Raw genomic sequence first — 27,952 nt, forward strand, 5'->3', positions numbered from 1 at the left:
TTCAACATTTTTAATATCTATATTTTGCATAATTCCGATTGTTTTAATATCCGTGGCTTACTTTGGCAACCGACACTGTAAAGTACATTCAGGCAAATCATTTTCAACATAAAAAAAAGGAAGTAAAACAAAAGTCTAACTTACAATAAAACCATTATTGCCTTTTATATCTTTCTTTTTACTGCGAGGATAGGCCAACGACTGGAATATCTCACATGAGTTAGTGCCCAGGGCCGGGGTCAATCCGAAGGGGAGTGAGGAGCTATCAATGCCTATAGTCTAGAAGTTTGTAGTAATGTGTTTACTGGATATTGAATCCCCTTTCCTACACTTTCCCTTACGGACCTCGCATACCCCGTGAAACACCGTTCATCGGGATAACCCTCAGCTCCACATTGTGCTCAGTGTCTGCGTCTGCTACAACACCGCCGTGAGAAAGAAAACTCAACTGTAAGGCACTTTAATGACGAGGAGAAAAGAACTTCTCTCGGGTGTCTCAGACGAATCCGCGACACGAATCAAAGGAAACGCGGACCTGAAATTGTCAAAGGTGCAACGACAGACGTGATGCTGCTCTGCAGGCACGGCTGTAACCATTGCATAGTTCCGGAACTAAATAGAAAAATAAAAGTGAAAACATGAGGTTTTGTTGTAACAGGGCTCTCAACATGGCTGTATTAACAAAGCGAGGAAGTCAAATAGTTACAACTGCACACTAGAGTACATCTTTGAAAACAGTATCAGTCATACTTAATATGTTCATTTTAAAACCCACGTATATTAGTTAGTTTAATTCCAGTGTTCTGTGCGTGTCATGTATTTCATACAGAATCCTACAGCAGTCTCCTTATAGTCCTTGGCAACATAAATGTTCACACAGTCAGCACACAACATCCTTTGACCATTAAATGCATAATAGATTGACTGTCAGATAATACCAAAAGATTTACCAAAATATAATTTAGGGACTAGAAGGGTGAAATGAAAGAAAGATAACATTTTCCAAGAGTTGGAGTGTTGGTTAACAGTGTTGGGAAATAGGACGAAGGCTTCCTAGGGTTGGTTACACTTCCTCTTCTGATAACATAAAGTAAAAAACACAGTAGGCCAGCGACCTCCCAAAAATAGCGTCAACACAAAGTACACTAATTCCTTTCATTATGATTGCATAATCACAATACATCGATTTTTTTGTACGATCAATCTAAGTTACTTTTCGTTTCTTAATTTAATGTCGCTCAGAAGTTTGGATAACTATAATTTTTTATAAGTTATAAGTTATTTTAAATAGCATACTTATATGTGTGGATTCTTTCTTCAAGAGGTCCATCTTATACAACTTATGCGGTTCAAATAAATATTTGTGCTCCTTAAAAAACGTACCAAAAGAAAACAAGCCATTAATTGTATCCAGCTTTCCCAGCCCTAAGCACGTTCACAACAGGCTCTCTGTGTCTTCTGTGGCGGATGAACGTGTGGAAACATCCCCCCCCGGGTGGTATTTTGATGACGGGCATGAGGCAGACAGCCTGGAGAGGCCAGAGGAGGCAGACTCAACCCCACACGCATCATGGGTTTCAGTGTGAGCCGCGCTGGGACCTTGGGGCAGACACATGCACTCCTTTGAACCGGCTTGAAGAAAGAGTTGACAATCAAGGAGCCTGCGCTGATAGTGGCAATCACCTGATTCTCTCATTAAGGAAACATTGTCAAACCCATTAACCGCCTGTTAGTGACGACCCGGGGGCCCGACACAATGGGGCCCTTAAGAGAGGTTCCCCCAGTGGTTGCCCTTGAGGAATCTCTTGATAGTGTGTTTTGTGTGCATTGGTTTCAAAATCGATTTTGAATGGTTGTATTATTACCATATAATGGTATTAGTTACTGGTATAATGTTTTTTTTTTTTTGATGGTCTATGAAATGTGGTGATTCTTGTGAATCACATAAATCATCTTTTTTATATTTCTTGAAAAAGGCTTGAAATTGATTTAAGTTCAGTACTTATGGCAGCTTTATTTTTTCACATATTGGTTTATGATATTTAACTTTTCACTTTTATCTCTTCATTTGAGTATGTGAGTATCTTATACATTAAGTAAAAGATAAACATTTAGAGTGTATGAATGCTACCGGGACGTTGTACATGACATGAATACTGGAAGAAGTGACGAGTAGTGATAGATAATTATGTTTAACTTGGAAGACTGAAAAGGATTCATTGTAATAGCAAACTATGCGCAAGTCGGCTACACTGCAATGTATAAGGCAGTGGCCTGTCCGCAATATAAATATACAAGTAAGACACAAGGAGTGTAAAGCACTACAGTAGTTGATAAATAGTTATGTTAATATATTATTGCTATTGATTTAAAGTGTTTCCCACGATAAAATATATCCGACCATGATTTCTAACTTTTCTACATTCTTTGAAATCACAACAAATACATGGAATTAAACCTCTACCCATTAATAGATGCATATTTTTTTAAATATAAAAAAATCAACTTTCAACTCATTGTCATCAGAATATTGATTAAATACAAAAAAATAATAATAATTAAAACAGTCCATGAAATTAAGCTTCAGAGCACAAAAAAAAAAAGATACAAAAAAAGCACAAGTGAAAAATATTAAATACATGTAAACATCGGGGAGGAGGAAGAGGTTGGTGACAAACCAACAGAGAACAACGAAAACGACGAGAACCAAGAGTCTTCTCCAGCGACCGAGAACGCGCCTCGCTCCGACCGGGCGGCAAGGGGTGCAGTACGCACGTCCGCCGGCAGGGGGTGCTAACAGCCCTGGTTGTTCTCATCCATGCTGATGCTGCTCCGACGGCTGCTGTCTTTGGAAGCGTCCGGGGAGAGGGAGGAGAGCCGCGGGTCCCCCCCGCTCGCCGGTGACGGGGTGTCGTCCATGAGGACGTCGCCGTGTTTGGGGCCGCCCTTGGCCGCCGGGTAGTGGTTGGGGAGGGTGCCCGTCATGGGCCCGTGGGGGCCCTCGTCGTGGTAGCCGTCGTGGAGCTCCAGGTGGACGTGCTGGCCGGGGTCCTGGGGGCAGGCGGCGGCCGGGTGGTGGTGGTGCTGCTGGCCGGGGTCCTGGTGCTGCTGCTGCTGGGCGGTGAGCGTGAAGAGGTCCTGGTGGCAGTCGGCCATGGCGGGCTCCCTCTTGACGCAGAGCGTGGAGAGCTCCGCCGTGCACAGCGGGGAGGACGACACGGGCAGGCCGTGGGCACGCGCCTGCATCTCCAGCTCCTGGGGAGGGAGAGGGAGAGAGAGAGAGAGAGAGAGAGAGAGAGAGAGAGAGAGAGAGAGAGAGAGAGAGAGGGTCAGGTCATGGGGTCTAATGATCTGAAGAGTCAGATAACGGTCAAATGGAATGAATGAATGAATATCTCTGTAAGCCGTTTTGGATAAAAGCGTCTGCTAAATGCCAGAAATGTAAATGTAAATTAATACACAAATGTATAAATAACATAACACTAATTATAATAATCCTACTAATAATAATAGTAGTAGATTATTATGAGTTCAAGTTCCTTTAAAGACACACTAAGACACTTAACATAGACGACATTCTAAATAAGTTAAAAAGATATATATACACATATACATATTAACATATATATATATATATATACATATATACATACAGTACATATACAAATACATGCACATAAAAAGCTTACAATCAGCGGTAAGCAGATGGACAGGGAGGTGTGCAGGGAGACCTGGTGCTGTGTGTGGTCATGGAGACGGAGGGGGGCTCTGGAGTGAACGTCTCACCTGTATCCTCAGCATGAGGTGTCGGTTGGTGTGCTCCAGCTTCTTCTGCCGGTTCTCCAGCTCCTTGGCCCGCTGCTGCTCCCGCTGCAGCTTGTGGATGTAGTCCACGGACGCCTTGAGGATGGTGCCCTTGTTCCACCGCATGTCTCTGTGACACACACAACCACAGCCACCGCAGCGTCAGAACGCCCTCAGGACCAACCCGGCATAGCGTGACTCTTACAGAGTAAGTAGTAATTACAAAAAGTCATTCAAAAAAGTAATTAAGTAATTAGTTGGTAATATTACTTATTGACTCATAGACGATTTAACTAAAGAGGCGTGTGCAGCAGTACTCACGGGTCGTTTGACTTTGGGATTAACGTTCCCAGTTCCTTGATGCGGTCGTTGATGTTAAAACGCCGGCGTCGTTCAACTGCAACGGAGGAAGAAACACTGTGTGAATACCATGGCGACCATCAACACAACATCAAATACCGCCATCCACTAACTGCATGCAATTGATGTCAAATCAATGCCTATAAATACAAGCATTTATTTCAAGGTGAGTTGAGTTAGCAGTGGTTGACAGCAGCATCTCCATACAGAACCAACCATGTCCACAATATTCTAGACAGCATTAGAGATGAAACGTCAAACTCACTCAGATTGTGGTTGTCTTTTTTTTGCCTTTCCTTTGCCATCACCCTTTCAGATTCTGTGGAACACAATAAGAGAAAATGGAGGATTAACCAACATGCCGTGGAAGGATCCGGCCGGTGTTATGAACAGGTCCTGAGGCCCCCAGGTCCCCCACCCCCCCTCCCTGCTGTGTGTGTGAGGGCTACCTACCTACGGGGAAGCCGCCTGGCAGTTGGAAGTCGTCAAAGGAGCCGGACCTCTCCAGCATGTGCATCATGCTCGGAGACTGGGAAACTACGCAGAGAAATGACGTGTTTGAGTGAAACAGTGCACGGAACACACATTTATACATACATTTACACATTTATAAACATATAAACGGTCTAATACGGGTACAATGGTCCTTTATAGGTAAGTTATACATCTTTTAAAAAACATCATATTTTGATATGATATATCATATTTTCCATGCTGGTTGTGGAGGAATACTTAATTCCATCCATCGCAGGCAATATAATATTTGTGTTGCATTAGATTAAAGAGGATATCGTCACAAAGGCCTGGAGAGCTGTTGAATAAACAGATATGCTCGGATGCTGTTCATTAAATACAGCAGAAAATAATTATCTTCGACACAAACAAGGACTTTAAAATCCCAATAGCCCCAGCCCTTGTTTTAAAGAGGTAATACGTTGTGCATGCTGACTCGGTGACTTGTGTTCCCGTGGCGGTGCAGAGGGGCGTGCACTCACCAGAGAATTCCCTTTTGATGCTGGGCAGACTGCCGGAGCAGGAGTTGCTGATGTCCAGCCCTTGCGGAGCCATCCCTTGGTTACCGTACATGTCCATCAGGTTGCCAGGCAGAGGGATCTGAGCAGAGAGCATGATGGGAATTGATTAAAAATAGAGACATAGCCGCCTCTGTCGTGGTGGTTTGCAAACGAGGCCCAGCGTGTGGGGGAGAGAGGGGGACCGGGGGGCCTTCGTACCGCGTTGGTCATCTGGAGCGCCGGGTCAATCAGGCCCAGGATGTCCTCGTTGTAGCTGGACTCCAGGCTGATTATGTCGTCGATAACGTCGTCCATCTGGAGCACCAAACATGTTAGCTTCAACGGAACGATGAAACCATACATTTCATCGTCTTTCAATGTTTATTCAGGAAAATAAACCTACAATACCGGAAAGAAAGAAGCCTACGCGAACACTGTATCGTTCGCATAGCAATAAAGGCCGTTAAGCTAGCTGTCTTGGTGAACTACATTTTTTTGAAATAAAATGCATAAAAAAACACTTTGGTTCCTACCTCTTTTTCACAATTGGAGTTGAGCGTGAGGAGGGCCATGGGGCTGTTGGGGGCGCTGTTCCCCGGCCCGGGAGGCATGCCAGCGCAGTCGGACGGCTGGTGGTGGAGGGGCAGACTGGCCACCTGCGGGCCCAGCTTGCCCAGGTAGCGCTTCACCTGCTGCTGCCGGGACTGCTGGACGTGGTACTTGGTGGGGTTCTCCAGGTGCGTCTGGACCTAGCGAGGAGCAGAGCGGGAAGAGGTGTTTAGGTATTCATTATTGACAGAGGGGGGGGGTGACTTTCATATGGTTTGCGTTTATGCCTCCCACAATGCACTTTGGAAATGTTGCTCATCAACATGAATTGAAAACATCTGGATAACTTTATAGCAGCTACACTTTTTTTTAAACAAAATTTGAATATCCAGTGCTTGGATACAGAATAAACTACCACCCGTTCAAACTGCCATCACTTCAGCAGTCACAGCGTTTGTGTTTGTTAATTTTGAGGCTAGAACTGAAATCCATAAACACCCTGTTTAAACAGATGGGTTATAGTTCATTGTCACAACTCTCAAATTTGCTTCGCTTTATGAATGCATCTGGTTCAACTGACAACAGTAGAAAAAAGTGACAAAATATCAGGGACAAAAAACACTGGCAGATAAGAAAACTGTTGAAAAACAGGCAGTAGTGTTGGGATTGTGACACATTTGAAATAGATATATTTATAGATATATATTTTGTGAACACATTTCCAGATGAAGAGCCATACACGCTTTTGAAGAGGCGATAGAAAACACAGTTGCCCTGATGATAACTTTTGAAAAACATTTCTGATAATATTAAAGATGAAAGTTTGTCAGACATTCTTGTAAACCACAATCAGTAAAATGCATTCAAATAAAAACAAACAATCCCTCGGGATCATTTGAAACATACCTGGCTGGGATAGTATCCGAGCATCTCCAACATATTGAGACCTGATAGAGTGATGTGTTGAGTAGAGCTGAGGAACAAGGCTACGGTGACCTAAGCACAGAGCACTGTCTCTCTCTTCAGGGTCGGCAAGTGATATGAGAACATACCCATGGGGCCAGGCTTATAAGGGCCGAGATAAGTCATTAGTTATGCATGTTAGCAAAATTTGGTAAAGGGTTAGGGACAATGGGCCTTTTCAAAATTGTGTTGTTTTATGTAAAAGCACAATTTATGCCTTTATGGCGCATCTCTTGACGTCAGAATAGGCAACAGACAATTACTTCCTTTCTTATGCCGAGGGACCGTGCTTGCTAACAGTTCCCTGGGGCTCTTTAAATCGCCACTTTTCACCCTCTGGTCGCAGGGCCTGTGTTCCTTAAATACTGTAACTCATCTCCAGGCACAATGACTCCATTACAGACGTCTTATCTGCAGTGGGCCCTCCCCCTGTGCTTCTAACATTAATGTACTGATTAGTAAGGAAGTCTATACTTCCTTAAAAACCGCAATACAGCAGGCCCTTTTTCTGTTTTAATAAACCTGTAAGAGGGCCCAAAGAACCACTCTCCTGAGGTTATCGGTTCACGGGAATGAACTCTGTCTGTCTGCCTGCCTGCACGTCTGACTGCCTGTCTGTCTGTCTGCCTGTCTGTCTGTCTGTCTGTCTGTCTGCCTATCTGTCTGCCTGCACGTCTGTTGGCCTGTCTGTCTGTCTGTCTGCCTGTATGTCTGTCTGCCTGCACATCTGTCTGCCTGTATGTCTGTCTGCCTGTCTGTCTGTCTGCCTGCATTTTCTGTCGGCCTGTACGTCTGTCTGCCTGTATTTCTGTCTGCCTGTGAATCATTCTGCATGTACTGTATGTCTGTCTGCCTGCCTTTGTGTCTGTCTGCCTGTTTGTCTGCTTGTCTGTCTGCCTTTCTTTAAGTCTGTCTATCTGCCCGCCTGCCTGTTTGTCTGCCTGTCTGTCTGCCTTTCTGTCTGTCTGCATGTCTGTCTGCCTGTCTGTCTGTCTGCCTGTATGTTTGTCTGTCTGTATGTATGTCTGACTGTCTGTCTGTCTGTCTGTCTGTCTTTCTGCCTGTATGTTTGTCTGTCTGTATGTCTGACTGTCTGTCTGTCTGTCTTTCTGCCTGTATGTTTGTCTGTCTGTATGTCTGACTGTCTGTCTGTATGTCTGCAGCAACTGAATAACTCTTCTGCGATCTAATGAAATTACTTCATGTGCTTCACTGTTTTTAGCTCTTATTTTGAACTTTGTCTAAGCTCAGTGTCTTGAGATATATCTATTGTATAATAATAAACAGGTTTAATTTGGCTTTCTTGGTAACTTGATTGTGAAGCACTTTAATTTGTTCAATCACTTTGATTTGTGTCTACTTAATGATAACATGTAAATGTAAATCATTAACCAATCATCAACCAATCGACCTACATTCTACCTAGTTATCCATCTGTCTGTCTGTCTGTCTATCTATCTATCTATCTATCTATCTATCTATCTATCTATCTATCTATCTATCTATCTATCTATCTATCTATCTATCTATCTATCTATCTATCTATCTATCTATCTAGACAGACAAACAGACAGACAGATAGATGGATAGATAGATAGATAGATAGATAGATAGATAGATAGATAGATAGATATATAGATAGATAGAGAGACAGACAGACAGACAGACAGATAGATAGATAGATAGATAGACAGACAGACAGATAGATAGATACAAAGATAAATCGATAGATAGATAGAGAGATAGAAAGATAAATATATAGATATAGAGACACAAGCTAGATACAAAGATAGATAGATACATACATACATACATACATACATACATAAAGATAGATCTATCCATCTATCTATCTATGTATCTACCTTGCGTCTCTCTCTCTCCTTATCTATCTATCTATCTATCTATCTATCTATCTATCTATCTATCTATCTTTGTATCTATCTATCTTTGTATCTAGCTTGGGTCTTATTCCATCCATCTATGTATCTACCTTGCGTCTCTCCTCTCTCTCTCTCTCTCTCTCTCTCTCTCTCTCTCTCTCTCTCTCTCTCTCTCTCTCTCTCTCTCTCTATCTATCTATCTATCTATCTATCACTCTCTCTATCTATCTATCTATCTATCTATCTATCTATCTATCTATCTATCTATCTATCTATCTATCTATCACTCTCTCTATCTATCTATCTATCTATCTATCTATCTATCTATCTATCTATCTATCTATCTATCTATCTATCTATCTATCTATCTATCTATCACTCTCTCTATCTATCACTCTATCTATCTATCTATCTATCTATCTATCTATCTATCTATCTATCTATCTATATATCTATCTATCTATCTATCTATCTATCTATCTATCACTCTCTCTATCTATCTATCTATCTATCTATCTATCTATCTATCTATCTATCTATCACTCTATCTATCTATCTATCTCTCTATCACTCTCTCTATCTATCTATCTATCTATCTATCTATCTATCTCTCTCTCTTTGTCTCTCTCTCTCTATCCATCCATCTATCTATGTATCTACCTTGTGTCTCAGGTAAGCTCCTGTTTGAGTGCCAACGTTCCCAGGTGCATATGAAAGGCTGTTAACGTTGTGGTCATTACTAAGTTGTAAAGCTGACATCGCTGCGGGGCCCACGTTTACAACTTGTAAGTGACTGATTCAACACAATGGCCCCGGCCCCAGGGCCTAGTTGTAACTTCCTGTCAAAGATTTGCATGATTGCTCGGTCATATCTTAATTATAATCGTGATGATGATTATGACTGTGAAGGCAATACAACAGCGGTCCGAAATATGCCCATCACAAGAATATATATATATATTTTATTTAAAAATTATATATATATATATATATATATATATATATATATATATTGTGGTGATCAGAGAAGTAGAGACATCAATAGCGTTCGGTCCCTTAATTGCTTTAAGCAAAATCAGAGACATAATAATCAACAGAGAAAATAACATGGATTCAATTAATTCAAACTAATTAAACCGTGCATTTCCCCCCTAGTCCAGCCTCCCTCCCTCGTGCGCCAAATAAAATCAGCAACACTATTGAACTGAATCTAAGATCGAGGCGGATAAAACAGAGAGAAAACAACAAGAGAACAATCGGAGGAAAGTTGACAATGAAAATATAATATTCATTCTACCTGGAAATGACATGGCTAAGCCTGCTTATTCTATAAGCAATATCGGTTAACAAGGTTGCTAACCTAAAAGGGCATTTTGAAGCTAAACATAGCAGCTCTCATGAAGCATTCCCACACAGATCCGAAAAAACGACGGTAAGTTTTGCTTTGGGTGCACAGCGGACGACACAGTATGATAACGAACGGTACCGTGATGCTACACACCACGCATGTCTCCCAGCAGGCGTAGGAGCCCCAGAACAATAAAGCGACTATCTATGCCGGGTATAGTGATAGTATGTTGCCTGGCAACTCATCAGGCTCCGCTCCAGGTTCCTCTCTCGTGCGGCAGCGCGTCGCACGCAGCAGCTAGTGGAGCCACGCTTCCAGGAACTCTCTCATGTGGCTCTCAATGTGGCCTTGAGCTGACTGGTGAACTTTAGCTAGGGTGTGGGTGCGTAAACTAACGCACGCACGCACACACACACACACACACACACACACACACACACACACACACACACACAGGCACACGCGCACACACACACACACACACACACACACACAAAGGCACACGCACGCGCGCACACACACACACACACACACACACACACACACAGACGCACGTACACACACACACACACATACGCATACACACACACACACACACAGCCACGGAGACACACACAGCCACGGAGACACACACAGCCACGGAGACACACACACACACACACACACACACACACACACACACACATACACAGATGGACAGAGACAGAGTGCTCAATGCAGGGCTGTAGCTGGCTCTCGACAGCCCAAAAATAGAAAGGGGGATACAATGGTTTACTGTAGGATGTACGTACCCCATAATACGTCCACACAAATACATGCACTCCACCCCACACAAACAGTGGATGTTCTTGTCTGTTTCCTGTCTAAATATAGGATTTAACAAACGTCTTGCTCTACGCTGCCTACATGGAAGCATGGAGCAAGACTATAGCTAAAGCCTCAAAGGATCAACATTTTTATGTGAGGAAGATGTTTCCACAACTTATCTAACAAACCTACAACAAGAAAAGTCCCCCCTCCCCCAGAGAAAACATCCATGGGTGTATCTTCACATTGTTACCACAGTTTCCAACGAAAAAATCAATGAAACACACAATTATAATAAATAAATAATAATAACTTCCTGAGTCAGAGCATCACCAATTCCTGACAACAAGACCGCTCTTTGTATATTCCAGCGCAGTTTGATCTATTAAAACTCCTCTGGCCATTACCACTGTGAGCACAACCCCCCCCCCTCCCCCCCCACACACGCACACACACACAGACACCCAGCAACCACCCCACACACACCCGCCGACCCAACCACCAGCACCACTCCCCCCTCCCCTGGTCGTCGTCAGGACCCTTCTGCCAAAGCGAAACAACAATACACCATACTATGCTCACACTCAATTTGGATAGACACGGGGGGCGATCCACCAGGACTACGTTTACCTTGCCCCCTAGCAGGACACATTTCTCTGTTTGATATGCGTCCTCTCACAAATCATGCCCTGCGTCTCAGCCATTAGGATGCAAACGCGGTACTTACGCAGAAGTTAAAGATAATGACGGCGTAGGTCATGAGAGGATGCTTACGAGCAGGGGCTTTGGCGGGCCTGGTTTGATCTCCTCTCTACCTGTGGTTCTGGAATTCTGATGGGTATTGTGCTGCTACCTTTCAATGTTGGGGAGGTGGAGGTCGGAGGTGGAGATGGAGGTGGAGGTGGAGGGGCTGGCGTGGGTTGGGGGGGGGGAGTAGCGTTTCCTAAATGAACTCACCTCCTGGGAACAGGAATTACCCATTGATGGAAAGATAAGATGAGAATGTTGTCTTCTGTTTCACTTATTTTGTGCTGTAGTCGCACTCTTACATTAAAAGCTGAGGCATAGTCGTAATGTAATAATAGTTCATTATTGTATTACAGTAATAAATATTGAAATTTAGTAATTTAGCAGACGGTTTAATCCAAAGAGGAACAAGTGAGGCTGGGAGCAATCAAAGCCATAACATCTAAATCAGAGTAACTCCTAAATCACCCATGGCCGGGTGTCTGACTGTATAGACACAGGCACACTCTCAACCAAGCTTACAAAACAAAACCCCTTTAATCAGACCTCAACTAGAATTAGGCAAAATAAAGCTTTTCAAATGCCGACTGCCAACTAGATGCCTTTTAGTTCCTTTTGACCACACTAGTCCAGCATTCACTTCATGTATCACACACACTTAACCCTTTCCACATTACATTATCATTTTTGTAAAACAGTTCATACTAATATATTTTCTCTACACTAAACTAAAATGAGTCCAAATAACTCCACAGTAATTGCCTAATCCCCCCTTCCCCAAAAAAAGACACGTTTAGACACACTTTGTTCTCTTCATGGTACGATAAATCCTTTAAAAGAAATCTAGAAATAATTTATGACCCTTTTAGGAAGTGATCCTACATAACGTTCAAAGCAGTGTTCCCCTCCTCCCCTTAAATACGCCATGGAATGGGGGCTAATTATGAGCATTCTTCGCTGAATTAGCGGGTCGCTGTGTGGTAAGTTCTGGGCTCGCTTTTGTCCTGATCCCCAAACTGATCCCTTTACTTATTCCTCGCAAGGTCAGAGGTCACTTGGTTAATTAAGGGTCCAATCAGTCTTTAGATAAACTCATCTGAGCTTCAGGTTTGCACTTCTGAGGTCCGGCAGCTCCGCCTGGTACCCCCTGAGCCTAATCTATCCACAGACAGAGGAGCAGGTTACCCCACCACCACCACCCAGACCCCCACCACCCCCACCCAGCCCCCTGATCAACAGTGCCAAGACAGAACACCCTTTTTTTCTTTTTTTTTCAGTTGGTGGGCTTCAGTCAATGAAGAATGTCTGTAAGGTTGTGCCAAATCATAGAACAAAACATAGCTCTTATAATGCTGTATGGTACAACAAGGGGTTGAGTATTTCTTATGGGAGGAGTGAGTCTCTGTGTGTGTGTGTGTGTGTGTGTGTGTGTGTGTGTGCGTGCGTGTGTGTGTGTGTGTGTGTGTGTGTGTGTGTGTGTGTGTGTGTGTGTGCGTGTGTGTGTGTGTGTGTGTGTATACGTGTGGTAGGGGGTTGCTAAACCTCTCAAAGGGTAGTAGTTTATGGAGAGTAATGTTTATGCTGCATTAGGATTGCAATGGTTTCAATGGATATATTTCCCTCCACCACTGGCCTCTGCCTCACACGGTTCAAGGTGATGGTCGCCGGCCAAAGCAGATCCCAGAGGATTTTTTGCGCCTGCACTCTGAATATCGACATGAACCCAGACCCCCACTACATCATGAACCCACACCTCCACTACATCATGAACCCAGACCCCCACTCCATCATGAACCCAGACCCCCACTGTATCATGAACCCACACCTCCACTGTATCATGAACCCAGATCCCCACTGCATCATGAACCCACACCTCCACTGCATCATGAACCCACACCCCCACTGCATCATGAACCCAGATCCACACTGCATCATGAACCCACACCTCCACTGTACCATGAACCCACACTACATCATGAACCCACACTACATCATGAACCCACACTACATCATGAACCCACACTACATCATGAACCCACACTACATCATGAACCCACACCCCCACTGTACCATGAACCCACACCTCCTCTGTATCATGAACCCACACTACATCATGAACCCACACTACATCATGAACCCACACTACATCATGAACCCACACTACATCATGAACCCACACTACATCATGAACCCACACTACATCATGAACCCACACTACATCATGAACCCACACTACATCATGAACCCACACTACATCATGAACCCACACTACATCATGAACCAACACCCCACTGTATCATGAACCCACACCCCCACTGCATCATGAACCCACACCTCCTCTGTATCATGAACCCACACTACATCATGAACCAACACCCCACTGCATCATGAACCAACACCTCCACTGTATCATGAACCCACATCCCCAATGTTAATGTTCTGAATATAATAATAAGTCATATTATTTAGCTTTTTTCCCAAACATTTTCTGTGACTGTTTGGTCGAGATCCTACTGGAATTGTGTTGCATTGTGACCCCTGAATAGTTCAATATGCAGACGTCAACTTTTGGGACGACTTTTCCCTGAGGCGTATTTTAAGAGAAACTCATGATCACACCTAATTCGTACAACGTAAGTTGGCAAAAACAGCGAAATCGTCAACAATCTATCTTTGTATTTACAATACAATAAATATATATGTACCCCCAGACCCTTCTCCTCCCCCATCAGGACCCCCAATGGTGAAAGGTATCAGCACGATACATGCATCATAACCACAGCTAGAGAGGAGATTGGCCAAACTTGGCCTGCCAAAGCCCCTGCTCGTAAACTTCATCATATGATATAATATCATATATCATATTTATAGACATAAACCACAGAAATCTAATGGTTGAGCTTGCTTGATATTTTCGATTAAAACCAATGTGACATCCTCCATCCCTCATATAAAGGCTAGCATTCAATAAAAAGTCTAAAATATATCAGCAATAACACAAAACACAGCCGCATTATTCTCAACTGAACTTGAGTGCACATTACGAGATTCTTTGTGCTTCTTAAAGTTTCTTAAAGAGAGTCAAAGATATTTTAAGATTGAAACAATAGCGAAAATATGAAACTTACCAAATTGTATTTTGAAATGGTATTCTCATGAGACGTGAAGTTGCCCAGTAATATAACTTCTCGTTTGGAACTGAAAAAACTGTAACAGTCGCTGGTACCTCAGACCGCCAGGGAATCAAAGCTATGAAAAGATGTGAACGTAGCTGAGCAAATAGGATTAAAGATGGCTAAATCCAAACGGCTGGAGGCACAGCGTGCATTAAAGAGGAATTCTCTCAGGGAAGATAATCCCCATATACGCCGTTTAACACACCTCATTCACTCACTGTTTTCATCATGCCTCATCATAGTACGACCGACCTCTCCCAACTGCCCAGCAAAGTTTGGAATCAACTTTTCTGAGCAGGAAATAATAAATAGTTTTATTTTGTATACACTGCAGTCCTTGCCCGTACATTATGGCAACTCTGGAAACCTTTTCATTTAATAATTTACGACTACTACTACATTTAATACTACTATTACTGCTACTTCTACATAAGCAGCAGTAGTTCAGAGTAGGTTGTTTTGCAACTGGCAACTGCTGGTTAAATCTTGTGTGGAGTTGTCCCTGAGCAAGCTAGCCCTACACAAGCGGCTTGTTCCCTGGACTGGTCAACAGCCACCACGGTGCACATCCACAGGTGGCTGAACACTGAGCCTGAAGCCTTTTGACCGACCGCAAGGGTTACAAGATAAATAGATACCTAGAGACTTCCCTCAGAGAATATACACAAATAAGAAATTCACATAAAAAACAATTAGCCAACAATTAACAATTACCACTTAACAGGGCTACTGCTGAAGATAAGTGTAGCTACACACACACACACACACACACACACACAACTACGTCCCTGACATCAGGGATAAGAACAACCCACCCCGGCTCTCAGATCAGATCTCAGAGTCTCCAGAGTGTGGCCGTGCTTACCTTGAGCACCTCCATGGGGAGCGGGGTGGCGGGGGGCAGGCTGGCCGGCGTGCTGACGTTGATGGCGGGCGTCTGGGCGCTGGTGGTGGCCGGGCCGGGCTGAGGGTACTGCAGGGCCTGCTGCTGCTGCTGCTGCTGCTGCTGTTGCTGCTGCTGGTGATGGTGGTGCTGGTGGTGCTGGTGGAGCTGCTGGTGTTGCTGGTGCTGCTGGTGCTGCTGCTGCTGCCTCTGCTGCTGCCTCTGCTGCTGCCTCTGGTGCTCGCGTCGCTCCTGTTCCTGAAGCTGCTCCCGCATCAGCTGCTGGCGGAGCACGATCCGGGACGTCACCGCGGCGGAGCCCAGCGGAGGCTTGGAGGAGCCATGCTGGTCAGATGGGCTGAGGTGGACACGCACGCACGCACACACACGCACGCACACACACACACGCACACACACATACACACACACTCCAGGTCAGTGTCCTCATTGTTGTTCGAAGGTAAAGAGTGTGGTGTAAAGGGCGTGAGCGGAACAGAGAGAGAGAGGGAGAGAGAAAGGGAGAGAGAGAGAGAGAGAGAGAGAGAGAGAGAGAGCGAGAGACAGAATGGAAGGAAGATATGGAGATGTGGAAGAGTAAATATTGAAACTAGGCAAGGCTAGTGTAACCAGCAGGGTTAGTAAACACCATAATGTGTGAGAGGACAGAGAGGTCATCAGGGGAACAGGCCCAGCAGAAAAAGTAAAGTTTAAATAATTGCACAAGCCGATATTGTCTAGGGCAGTACAGTTCTACGCAACAGCGAAGGCTGAAATCAAGATTTTCGGTGGGAGAAATCAAATAAATAAGAATACAGGCACAGCGCGAAACATACTTCGTCAAAAAGACTAAAACTACAGCAATGTGTGGAAAATCTTCACTGCAACCTTCCTCAGACAAGATACACCCCTCATCCAAATATCTGAGGAACAAAGACCCAGGAACAGGAAGAACAGGAATCTCAAAGGACCAACGGAAGGAATCGACTGGCAGGAGCAAGAGCTTGAGAGGGAAAAGGGAAAACACATTTGTTTCTGTTTTCACAGTTCCCTTTAAAATTAGACGCCGGCTCCCCAGACTAGACCCTGCGCTCCCAAAATAGAGCGGCACCGCTGAAGCAGAAGTTGTCTGCACGCTGAGCCCTTCCTCTCTACACTGAGTGATCCTTTTGATAGAACTCACAAACTACAGCGGCCAGCCAATCCAGCTGTGCAATAATCGCACTAATTAGCCGGGTGCAGTCAAACACTGGCAAACTCAAGTCCACGCTGCAGTGACTGTCTGATAAAGAGCCCCACCCCTCGACACACACACACACACACACACACACACACATATATGCACGGACACACACACGCTCACACACACACACACACACAACACACTATCACGCACGCACACCAATGCGCACGTGTACACACAAACACATGCATGCACACACGTACACACACAAGCGCACATGCACACACACATGCGCGCACACACACACACACACACACACACACACACACACACACACCCACACACACACACAAATACACGCATGCACACACACACACACACACACACACACACACACACACACACACACACGCCCCATCATCACCACCTCCTCCTCTTTTCTTCTGCATACCATAATTCCACTTTACTGCATATAATCTCATTGTCCAACATCATAATCTCTCAGCTCTGTTCAGAAACAAGAATGTGCTGTTGAAAAGAAAAGGGTAAAGAAAAGCACAGATCAAGATTTTATTAAATCCAACCTAACTGGATATATTCTATGCTTCTTTTGTCTCTCTCTCTCTCTCAACACCAAAATCCATTTTCCTCATTACACAAACATATAATGACATGTTTTGATTTGTTATTTCACAGTTAACTGTGACCTCAAATAAAGGTTAGAAATTTTTTTTGACGCAACCAAATTGCGATTATTAACACATTCTGTTTTTTTTCAAAAGCAGAGGAACAGTCAGAGTCATCGTGCTGCGGAAAGGGATTTGTCAAAAGCATGTCTGGAGGGTGTAAACACACACAGAGAATTGGTGACTTGTGATACACACCACAAATATTCCATTGAAACACACGACCCGACCCGCTGCCATTTTGGAGACCTTTAGAGACAACGGCCATCATACATGTCTACAGAGCTCAGACATCCACTCTGAGGTGAGGTTAAGTTTAGCTTTAAAGATCCCATCCAGGCTGTAGTTGTTACAGATATGATTGCACACTCTCGTTGAGTACAGTTGAGTACAATCAATATATATCACTGAACAGGAAAGTTGGGATGTGCATTAATACATAGCTTTCATTTCACTGTATCTATCCAAAGAACATAGTAATGTATAATGTATTGTGTGATTTATAAAGCATTGAATAAAAAATACTGAATTAATGTCTTCAAATATGCTGAACAATACCCAAAAAAGAACGAATACACCAAAAAAGGAAAAATATCAGCGGGCCAAGCCAAGGAGCTGGCTCCTCTATACCAAACATTGTGTTTGTATTCCTATCTGAATTATATCCCAATAGTGCCCCCTGTAGACCGCGCCAGAACGCTCATCAATAACTCAATGACTCCCCAGAGATCTCTCTAGCCAGCCGATGTAAGGCTCTAAAATGACAATCAACGATGATCCATGTTCCTGGAACAGGTTGGTTGGTCATTGCTGACTCTGGACGTGAGTCAGGCCAGAAACGTGCTGCTGCTGACTGTGCCTTTGAAATAGACTGTGTAGAGTTATACTTGTCTATAGTTATATCTGTGTAGGGTTATATCTGTGTAGTTTAACTGTGCAGGGTTATATCTGTGTAGGGTTATATCTGTATAGTTATATCTGTGTAGTTATATCTGTGTATGGCTATATCTGTGTAAGGTTATGTCTGTGTAGGGTTATATATGTGTAGTTATATCTCTGTAGGTTAATATATCTGTAATTATATCTGTGTGGGGTTATGTCTGTCTAGGGTTATGTCTGTGTAGTTATATCTGTGTAGGGTTATGTCTGTGTAGTTATATCTGTGTACGGCTATATCTGTGTAAAGTTATGTCTGTGTAGGGTTATATATGTGTATCTCTGTAGGTGTGGGGTTATGGCTGTGTAGGGTTATGTCTGTGTAGTTATATCTGTGTAGAGTTATATCTGTGTAGTTATATATGTGTAGGGTTATGTCTGTGTAGGGTTATGTCTGTGTAGTTATATCTGTATAGGGTAATATATATGTAATTATATATGTGTAGGATTATATATGTGTAGGGTTATGTCTGTGTAGGGTTATGTCTGTGTAGGGTTATGTCTGTGTAGTTATATCTGTGTAGGGTTATGTCTGTGTAGTTATATATGTGTAGGGTTATGTCTGTGTAGTTATATCTGTGTAGGGTTATGTCTGTGTAGTTATATCTCTGTAGGGTTATGTCTGTGTAGGGTTATGTCTGTGTAGTTATATCTGTGTAGGGTTATGTCTGTGTAGTTATATCTGTGTAGGGTTATGTCTGTGTAGTTATATATGTGTAGGGTTATGTCTGTGTAGTTATATATGTGTAGGGTAATGTCTGTGTAGTTATATCTGTGTAGGGTTATGTCTGTGTAGTTATATCTGTGTAGGGTTATGTCTGTGTAGTTATATCTGTGTAGGGTTATGTCTGTGTAGTTATATATGTGTAGGGTTATGTCTGTGTAGTTATATATGTGTAGGGTAATGTCTGTGTAGTTATATCTGTTTAGGGTTATGTCTGTGTAGTTATATCTCTGTAGGGTTACATCAGCCACCTTTGTTTCTCTTGTTGTAAAATGAGTCCACTACCACTCCACAGCTTTGTTTGAAATGGGGAGAGGAGTGCAGAAGACAGGTTGAAATAAAGACAGAGCCATGCTGGGACTGTGCCCTGGGAGGGAGGGAGAGAGAGCGAGAGACAGAGAGAGAGAGAGAGAGAGAGAGAGAGAGACCTACTGCATACCGTACTGATTATTCTGGTACATTTTATTATCCGGTATCATGTTTGTATGTCTTGGGGGTGAGCTTGGCTTTGTCACTGTCCATCCATCACCATGACAGCTATCATGTCGAATACCTGTGTGTGTGTGTGTGTGTGTGCGTATGTGCGTGTGTGCGCGTGCGTGTGTGCGTCTGTCTGAATGTATAGCTTTTGAAGGAACCAAAGCCTATAGCAGAGTACTACTATAGCACAATTCATAGCCTGAGGATCTTTTTTAATACCACACTAGACCACAAAAGCACATAAAAAGATCTTTTGTGCCTTCTCCACTGCGTGTGTGCGTGTTTGGCACACGGCCCCCTGTGTTTGTGTGTGCATGGGAAAGAAAAAAAAAAACAATGGCCACACAGTCTTGAAAAGCCAAACCCCACTCCCCTTTCCCCCCGCTCCCCCGCCCCCCCCCCCCCCCCCCCCCCCCCCCCCAACCAACCCATGATTTGACTGACTTTGCCCAATAACTCACTGCCTCTGGCACGTTGTCTGGTACTGTCAGCTGCTCCCATAGGGTGAGAAGCACCATAGGTCGGATCATCAACAGATACTTCAACCAGAATGTTCCTCAATCCATTACAGGGCTCTGCAGGACCGAGAAACCACATCGTGCACACTGTAGTAGTAGAATTAAATGACACTATTTTGGTTGCAAATGATTGCAAGTAACAAAACTCATGATCTTGATCAGTATCCATCAGCAGTAGGGCTTTAGTGGTCATGTGGAATCGTTATCTGTGGCACAATACTGTCCTTCACAATAAAAATCCTCATAGCTACAGTAATGCTACAAGTCTCTTCTATCATTCTTCTTGCAGACTCCAAACACGAGTATCTTCCACACCCGTAACACAAGCTTTCCTCACAGCGTTCTAGGTTCACATTCATTGCTCTTGTATTTCCTTAAAACCCAAATGGTTAAAGAGTCCAAAACAAAAATAACTGTCAACCATCAACTAAGCGGCTGAGAAAGCTTTGAAAATTGGCTTTGAACACCTGCAGATCGCCACACCATGAACACCGGTCTATCTGTCCTTCATTTGTGTGTACAGGAGTTCCCTGTACACACACACTAAAACTCACACATGCGTGAAAAAATAAACCATTATTCCATAATCAAAAGACACTCCCACGGAGTTCAGATGATACTCACACACAGTAGAGCAGGCAGGGTCTGCAAATGGGCATGGCCTCCAAGTATGTTTCCTCGCCCACCCCCAAGGTGCACCACCTGCCCTTGGAGAGTGCTCAAAGTCATAACGGCTGTTTGGCTCTTGTGCAGTGCTCCCCCTGCGCCACTAGGGGGAGACTCCGGCGCCCAGGCGAGTCTCCTCTCGCCCCAGAGCGTCAGGGGAGGGGGCAGACCGGCCGAGTCCCAGCGGACCTGTCCCAGTCCCCACACACTGTCTACAGCTAGGGGACTGCACCATTCATTGCATATTAATAGAAAGCTGGATTTTTTTTTGCCTCTGCAATTAGCTAATAATGAAAGGTCGCAATTAATTTATACAAAATATATACTTTAAATAATAATATGAATATAGATGAATCTGAACTGCTACACCCATTACATAAAATAAATTACCAACATTAAAAAATCAGCAATTGTTAAATAATAATAGTAATTGATGTTAATATACAGTAAGCGAAAAATATTATTAATTTAATTAGAAATCTGTTAATTACAATGAACACTCACAATCACAATATTGGACAAAATAATCACATTCATTTTAGTTTTTGTGAGAACTGTGCAGCCCTAACTACACACAAACTGTAAGGGGGGGGTTACATTCTATCAAAGAGCCCTTATTTTGGGCTCAGAGGAGTACGACTGATGATCTCTATGAGGATCTATACACCACACAATAATGATGTGAATGCACACAGGAACATAAGAAGTAACTTTAAAAAAATAATTTCAAACTGAAATGTGCAATGTCATGCATTAAAAATAAATACTAAATCATAGGCAGGTTCTGTATTTTAAAAAGTATGTTGGTGAAATCACTCTAGTCCATTTGGATAGCAAACTTCCACAAATGGCATATAAATACAGAACACAAACGTAATACAAATTAAATTATTTTAGACCGATTATCAGGAAATTCTCAGACTGGAACTGAAATTCTTGCTACAAGTCACCGAAACTATTTAGGGCATCATTTTCTAGAAGTAAAAAAAGGGTTAGATAAAAAATGTAAATGAAAATGTAAAGACAGCGTTACAGTGTTCAACACTAGGGGGCGCCATTTTGTTTACATTCATCTTCTCACCGACGCTATTGCAGCATGTATTGCCGACTGCTACAAGGAATGAACGCGTCCTGGCGTCAATAACCACCATACAAACAAAGCTAAACACACAACCAGAGATAGACGTGACGAGGGCCCCAGTGGGTCAACACTAGTTCTTGCTTACTTACTAATCGTTCCCTGGAGATGTACTAAGTACATGCTCCAATAGTGTTTTTCTGCTAATAGTGTTTCTCCAGCAGAAAAACACTACTGGAGAATGTACTTATAGTACATCTCCAGGTGGTGCTACGGAGCCTAGACGAATACAGCTCTGTACTCTGACCTTCTCATAACTTCTAAGCATCCTGACACCACCACTAGCTGCATAAGGCACACACACACACACACACACACACACACACACACACACACACACGTCAGACACACACACACACACACACACACACACACTATGGCACAAACACATACACACACAAACACACACACACACACACACACACACACATTGTGGTGTACTCACACACTGGTGCGCACACACAAACACACACACTATGGTACACACATACACACTATGGTGCGCACATAATCATATACACACAGACCCAACCACTTATCCCAGCTCATATTTTATCACATCACGACTTCCTTTGTAAATATTCTGTTGATATTAGTAGTTAATATGTTCTAGAAAAGTCTGCAAAGTTCAAAAGAAACAATAGAGCAGAGCAGGTAACAGGTAACCTTTCAGACAATATTAATCCAAACATGAGTATAAATAAAATAATCTTATCATGACACTGGAGAATGAACAATGTTTTGATCTCTAATCCTTTAAGAGGAATGTTTTGGTGCAGGCCTGGCTAGCTGGGATATTGCGGCCTTGCTGGGTCCAGGATCTCTAATTAGATTTTGTGTCCTCCATAAGTATATTGGCTGGTTTACAGCTGGACCAGCTTTTCACAAAGGTCCGCTCACTTCCGTCATTTGACCCAGCGGTTGGAGTTGGATTGAATTCTTCCTATTTCCAATAAAACGGATTAGATTACCAGGATAGATTTGAATGGTGTGGAACATACAAACAAACACTTGAGCTGTTGACGCTCCTGGGGGTTCTGAGCACATCCAAGACAACAAACACACCTGTCTGTGTCACTCAACGTGTGTGCGTGTGCGTGTGTGTGTGTGTGCTGTTTGTGTGTATGTGTGTGTGTGTGTGTGTGTGTGTGTGCGTGTGTGTGTGTGCGTGTGTGTGTGTGTGTGTGCAGTTTGTGTGAGTGTGTTTGTGTGTGTGTGTGTGTGTGTGTGTGTGTGTGTGTGTGTGTGTGTGTGTGCGTGTGTGCGTGTGTGTGTGTGTGTGTGTGTGTGTGTGTGTGTGTGTGTGCGTGCGTGCTGTATGTGTGTGTGTGTGTGTGTGTGTGTGTGTGTGTGTGTGTGTGTGTGTGTGTGTACTTGTGTGTGTACTACTCTTTGGTATAAATCTTTATATTCATCCGACAGGCACAGAGTGTCCCCAACAGAGGACTCGCTCTGGCCAATGAGGGGACATCTCTGTATCCGAGGCTATTTATGGACCACTGTGATGAATTACCTCATTTGATAGCACGATTGATGGGAAAAATCCTGATTGAATATGAAGTTGAGGTTGATGTTGAGGTTTAACCATCATGCAACCACTGATGATGGGGGACCTTTGGACAAATGAAAAGCTGAGCCAAAAGGCTGGAGTGCTGAGGAGAGCAGGGTTGGACAAAAGGACATGGTGAGGACCCAGAAATCAAGCCTGAAGAAAGTTACACTGAAGGCCTTGAGCGCTACAACCCCAATGCTTGGAAATCTTCCACTACGTCATTGTACGCTCTAATCATCACTTTTCCCCCTGAGCGGACTGACTGTGTGTGAATATGTATGTGTGAATCTACAGCAGTCTATTATTCTGGCATGGCATAGGAGTTGCTCATTATAACCAACCCATAAATAATATGTTCTGATTATGACCCCTTCAAATGTCTTATTGTTTGACTTAGCCCACATCCTATGCTTACTTTTAGTTTGTGGATGATAAAGGCAAATCTGTCCTTTACTCGGCTAGAAAAACAAAAATGAAAAACTTTTTATTCAAATTGCAAATTATACTAACAGTATCATAACTGAAGTTGATAAGATATTCAGTACAATCTCAAATATTGCTCATCCGCTGGGTAGGGTATTACAACAATTAACAAAAAAAGAAGCAATCCCAAATCTCACACTTTCGATACATCGCATCCCATGCTAAATCGGTACTGCTAATTCACACTGCATAGAAGCCTGGTTTCACAGGCTGTCTAACCTCTATATTAAGCACAAAGTCTGGCACATCCTTTACGTCACTTTGAGTCAAAATCGCTCTCCAGTCCTTATGAAAGACAATGTGACATATCAGCCCGAAATTGGTTGCCATTCGGCAATATTTATACAGTCATGCTGTGATATTAAGTCATTAAACGTCTTCTATTTCAATTTCAAATCGTTGCTTATTTTGACATTGCTCTTCATGCACTTTAAACTTTAAAAGGAAAGCCTTCAATGACCACCATTTCCAGATTCACCACAGCTCACGTGATGCTCGGCCATATCAATTATAATGGGAATGTTCCTTCTGCAGTAGGGACCGAGACCCAGAATGTCCCCAAAAAGTCAACATCCTGCTTGCATTGGATCTGGATCCAATCCCATTTCACCAAGGAACACAAAAGTAGTTTACAATTTATCCATTAGCTTAAAGGCTTTAAAGGATTTTATAACAATTGACAGTTAATCCTGTACTGGGAATTTAGGTGTATTTAGACAGAGAATAGACAAAAAGAAAAATCGAAGCGACAAGATCCCACCGTCCAGTAAGATGTTGGTATTTTGTCGCTGGTGTCTGCACAAGGTCTGCAATAACATCTCTGTCTGGACACAGAAGAACACTGTGCCCTCTCTTTACCTCCCTGTCCATCTCTCTCTCTCTCTCTCTCTCTCTCTCTCTCTCTCTCGCTCTCTGTCTCTCTCTCTCTCTGTCTCTCTCTCTCTCTCTCTCTCTCTCTCTCTCTCTCTCTCTCTCTCGCTCTCTCTCTCTCTCTCTATATATATATATATATATATATATATATATATATATATCGGTCTCTATTCTTTACAATGCGGGCAACACACACATTCAACTAAACTGGATTCATACAAGCAATAAAAATAAGTGGGGATAATAGTATTTGTAGAATAAACATCTGCTTACTAATGCTATGATAAGCAACATTATGCTCATCATTAACATCACGGGAAATCTGTCTTACAACATCAACTGGATTAGACATATTCACATGTCCATCCTTTAAAAATAGGGCATAACAAGATGAGTAGTGAAAAATTAATAATTGAAAAACTCAAGAATTTACTCAAAAACATAAGGCGCACACACACACACACACACACACGCACACGCACACACACACACATACCCCCCCCCCCCCCACACACACACACACACACACACACACACGCACCTTATAGGATCCTCTTGGTTTTTGACCCATAAGAGGTATTCATTATTGCCAGCGATCCAGAGTGATACTTCTCTTCCCTCCAAAAAGAGCATCGTAACAGTAGAGTAGAGCTGCTCTTCAGTATCCCCTGCTACTTTAATACAATGATTATAGAAACAAGTGTGTATCTTAAATCCAGTTCAACCTATAACCCGCAATACTATCCTTTTACGGATTCCTGAGCACAATACACTATGGTTAATGCATCAGCCGTTCACGGTAAGTGGTGAAAATGCTCAATTTGGCCCGGTTACTTAAATCCTATTAAATATTTTGAAAACAATGCTATCATTTGTAATCGTTTTTGCAGTCAAATCAAAAATGTTTTGTATGTGGCAGCCTGTTTTAAACTGGGTTCTGTCTCTATAATATAATATACACTTTACAAGCCATGTTTATAATAATAAATGTGAATGTTCTAGGCTACTGTAGGTCTATATGCTCTGTGATATTGTGGTTATTAAATTAAACGCATCCTTTCACCATCCTGGATCATTAGGATGAGCTATTATATACACAGACACACTTTATGCATCCAGGTTAAATTCCCCTTCACTGCCATAGGCCTACTTTCCTATGCTATTTCGGGGGACAACAGTAATTGTTTTGCAAATTAGACGATATGACACAACTCATCAGCCATGTTCAGAGAAGCGGTGCAGAGTTTAAGTTGGGAAGGTGGTGTCAGACATTAGGACCATTAGGGCTGCACGGCTGGCGGCAGCACTGTTTCCATATGCTTCTAATCTCAAAACAAACCAATACATAGTACGCCAGTAGGCTAATATTTGAAGTTAATGTTGACAATACAACACCCAAGTGACAACGTTGCATAACTTCAGAAATAACCGTAAGGAACGAGAGGCAGGCAGATAACCGCTGAACTAGGGACGGTCCCACTTCCACCACATCAATGGGGATCCGGTGGTTATCTCATACTCAGACAACGTTTAAAGTAGGTCCATGACAATTAAAGTATCTGCACAATATCAACACCGCTTCACCACGGTGGGAAATAACTGTCCACGGGCAGAGAACTGACCTGTTTTTCAAGGGCTGACTCTTCAATTCGTAATACGTTTTTGGTTCCTCCTGAAACTCCTCTCCGACTTCGAAGTCGGGAACTATTCCCGATTCCGATTGCATAGTTATAGCTGTCTGTGTTTTAGACGCTGATAAACAGGGACGAGCGGTATGTCCACCGCTGTACGGTCGGCTGTTACACGCACAGTACCGCCAGCCGCTGTACGCCAACCGCCCGGGGCCAAACCTCGAGCGCAAACGCCGCACAAAATTATGTAGTTCTCAAGGGCAGAGACGAGCCCGATTTAAAGTGGGCTGTAGGCTGGGAGAAACTACAATAACCATGACATGTATACTCGTTCCCAGGCGTTATCGTCTCACGGCGGAACGCCTTCGACCGGGATGCCCCGAATTAGAGTTATGGTCAGGGAGAGGGTGGGACATTCAGTTACATGGGTCTGGTCGCAAAAGTGAGGGCGGGACTTTTAATAGACTTATCCGTTTCCGTTAAATGTTTCAGATATACTGCTTTGTTAAATCTTAGTAAAAACTCCATAATATTCTCCTTTCTTTTGCGGTCGTCCTTCGTGTCGTGTTATTCATATTCTCGCTCCAGGGACTGTAAACTGGCGTAAACACCTCATAAGAAGTAAAAGACCGGAAATTGTGGTGCGACAGACCGGGATAGGGCTACAATGAAGGGTCCTCGCTCAGCCTACATAACGCCAGAGAACTGTCAGTGTCAGCAGGTCTTCCATTGGCCAAAACCTTTTCTGGGCTTTGCTTGTGCCCACTCTCCCTTGAAGTTTCATCCGAGTAATATGAAAACAAATGGATCGCAGCAATAAAAAAGTCCCTGCAAATTTCCTGATAGGTGTGGCTTTTTTATGTTTGAAAGTCACACACAAACCGACCCCTTGATCTAAGTTATGACTGGGCAACCCTCATTCAGAAAAAATATATACATGCTTATATATTTTTCACACGTCATTTATCACTTATCACACATTTATCCGTAATATTGTTTTCACAGTTGGCCAATCACAAGGTCTAAATGTAATAACATTTTAATGTTTTTTATTATATATGACCGATTATGATGTATAGTCTACATACTCGATTGCCTTTTTTGTTTGTGTTTAAACGTCATATAGGCTCATCAATACCAGCTAAACAGAAATCATATTTTCTGTGACTGATTATAATGCTTGGCTCCATATCTGCTTCATATTATCTGCGCATGTGTTTTCCACATGCACCACTGGGGGGCAGTATGCAGCCTTTGAACCTCCTGTATAAAAGCCCTTTGCCATGACCATAGAAATGCAATTTCAATATTTGCATTTATCTCATCCTGCTGAACTGGTTCAGGCCTGTGCAAATGTAGACTACACCGCAAATCTTTTTGGAAAACAAAGCCATCTTAGACTTTAGGATCGTTAATGTGTAGCTGACGGAAAGAAACACCGTCATTTAATGGAATTAGCCCTATGGCTTAATGTCAAACATTGCACCTGTAGGACTAGGACTATATTGCATTTTATATTGCAATGGTGATCCTTGTTAAATATATGTTGTAA

The 27,952-nt window shown here is 43.0% G+C and overlaps 2 protein-coding genes across 2 annotated transcripts in view; one reads left to right on the forward strand and one right to left on the reverse strand.

Annotated features, from left to right (window-relative positions):
- Positions 1 to 830, forward strand: part of LOC311360232 (uncharacterized protein) — an 8,021-nt gene extending 7,191 nt beyond the window's left edge. The window contains exon 5 of the mRNA XM_084480337.1: positions 1 to 830. This exon is cut by the window's left edge and continues 913 nt beyond it. The gene's annotated coding sequence lies outside the window, so the exon portion shown is untranslated.
- Positions 831 to 2,793: 1,963 nt separating this feature from the next.
- Positions 2,794 to 26,495, reverse strand: LOC311360227 (microphthalmia-associated transcription factor-like; the record flags this gene model as incomplete). The annotated part of the gene is made up of 10 exons (XM_084480317.1): positions 2,794 to 3,255; positions 3,787 to 3,934; positions 4,126 to 4,201; positions 4,430 to 4,483; positions 4,618 to 4,701; positions 5,160 to 5,277; positions 5,397 to 5,492; positions 5,711 to 5,926; positions 15,516 to 15,891; positions 26,392 to 26,495. 10 exons carry the CDS (start codon positions 26,493 to 26,495, stop codon positions 2,794 to 2,796), a joined length of 1,734 nt encoding a protein of 577 aa, XP_084336443.1.
- Between the last annotated feature and the right edge of the window lie 1,457 nt (positions 26,496 to 27,952).

Source organism: Micromesistius poutassou, assembly GCF_964030765.1.
Source record: "Micromesistius poutassou genome assembly, chromosome: 15".
In the NCBI taxonomy this organism is placed as follows: domain Eukaryota; kingdom Metazoa; phylum Chordata; class Actinopteri; order Gadiformes; family Gadidae; genus Micromesistius; species Micromesistius poutassou.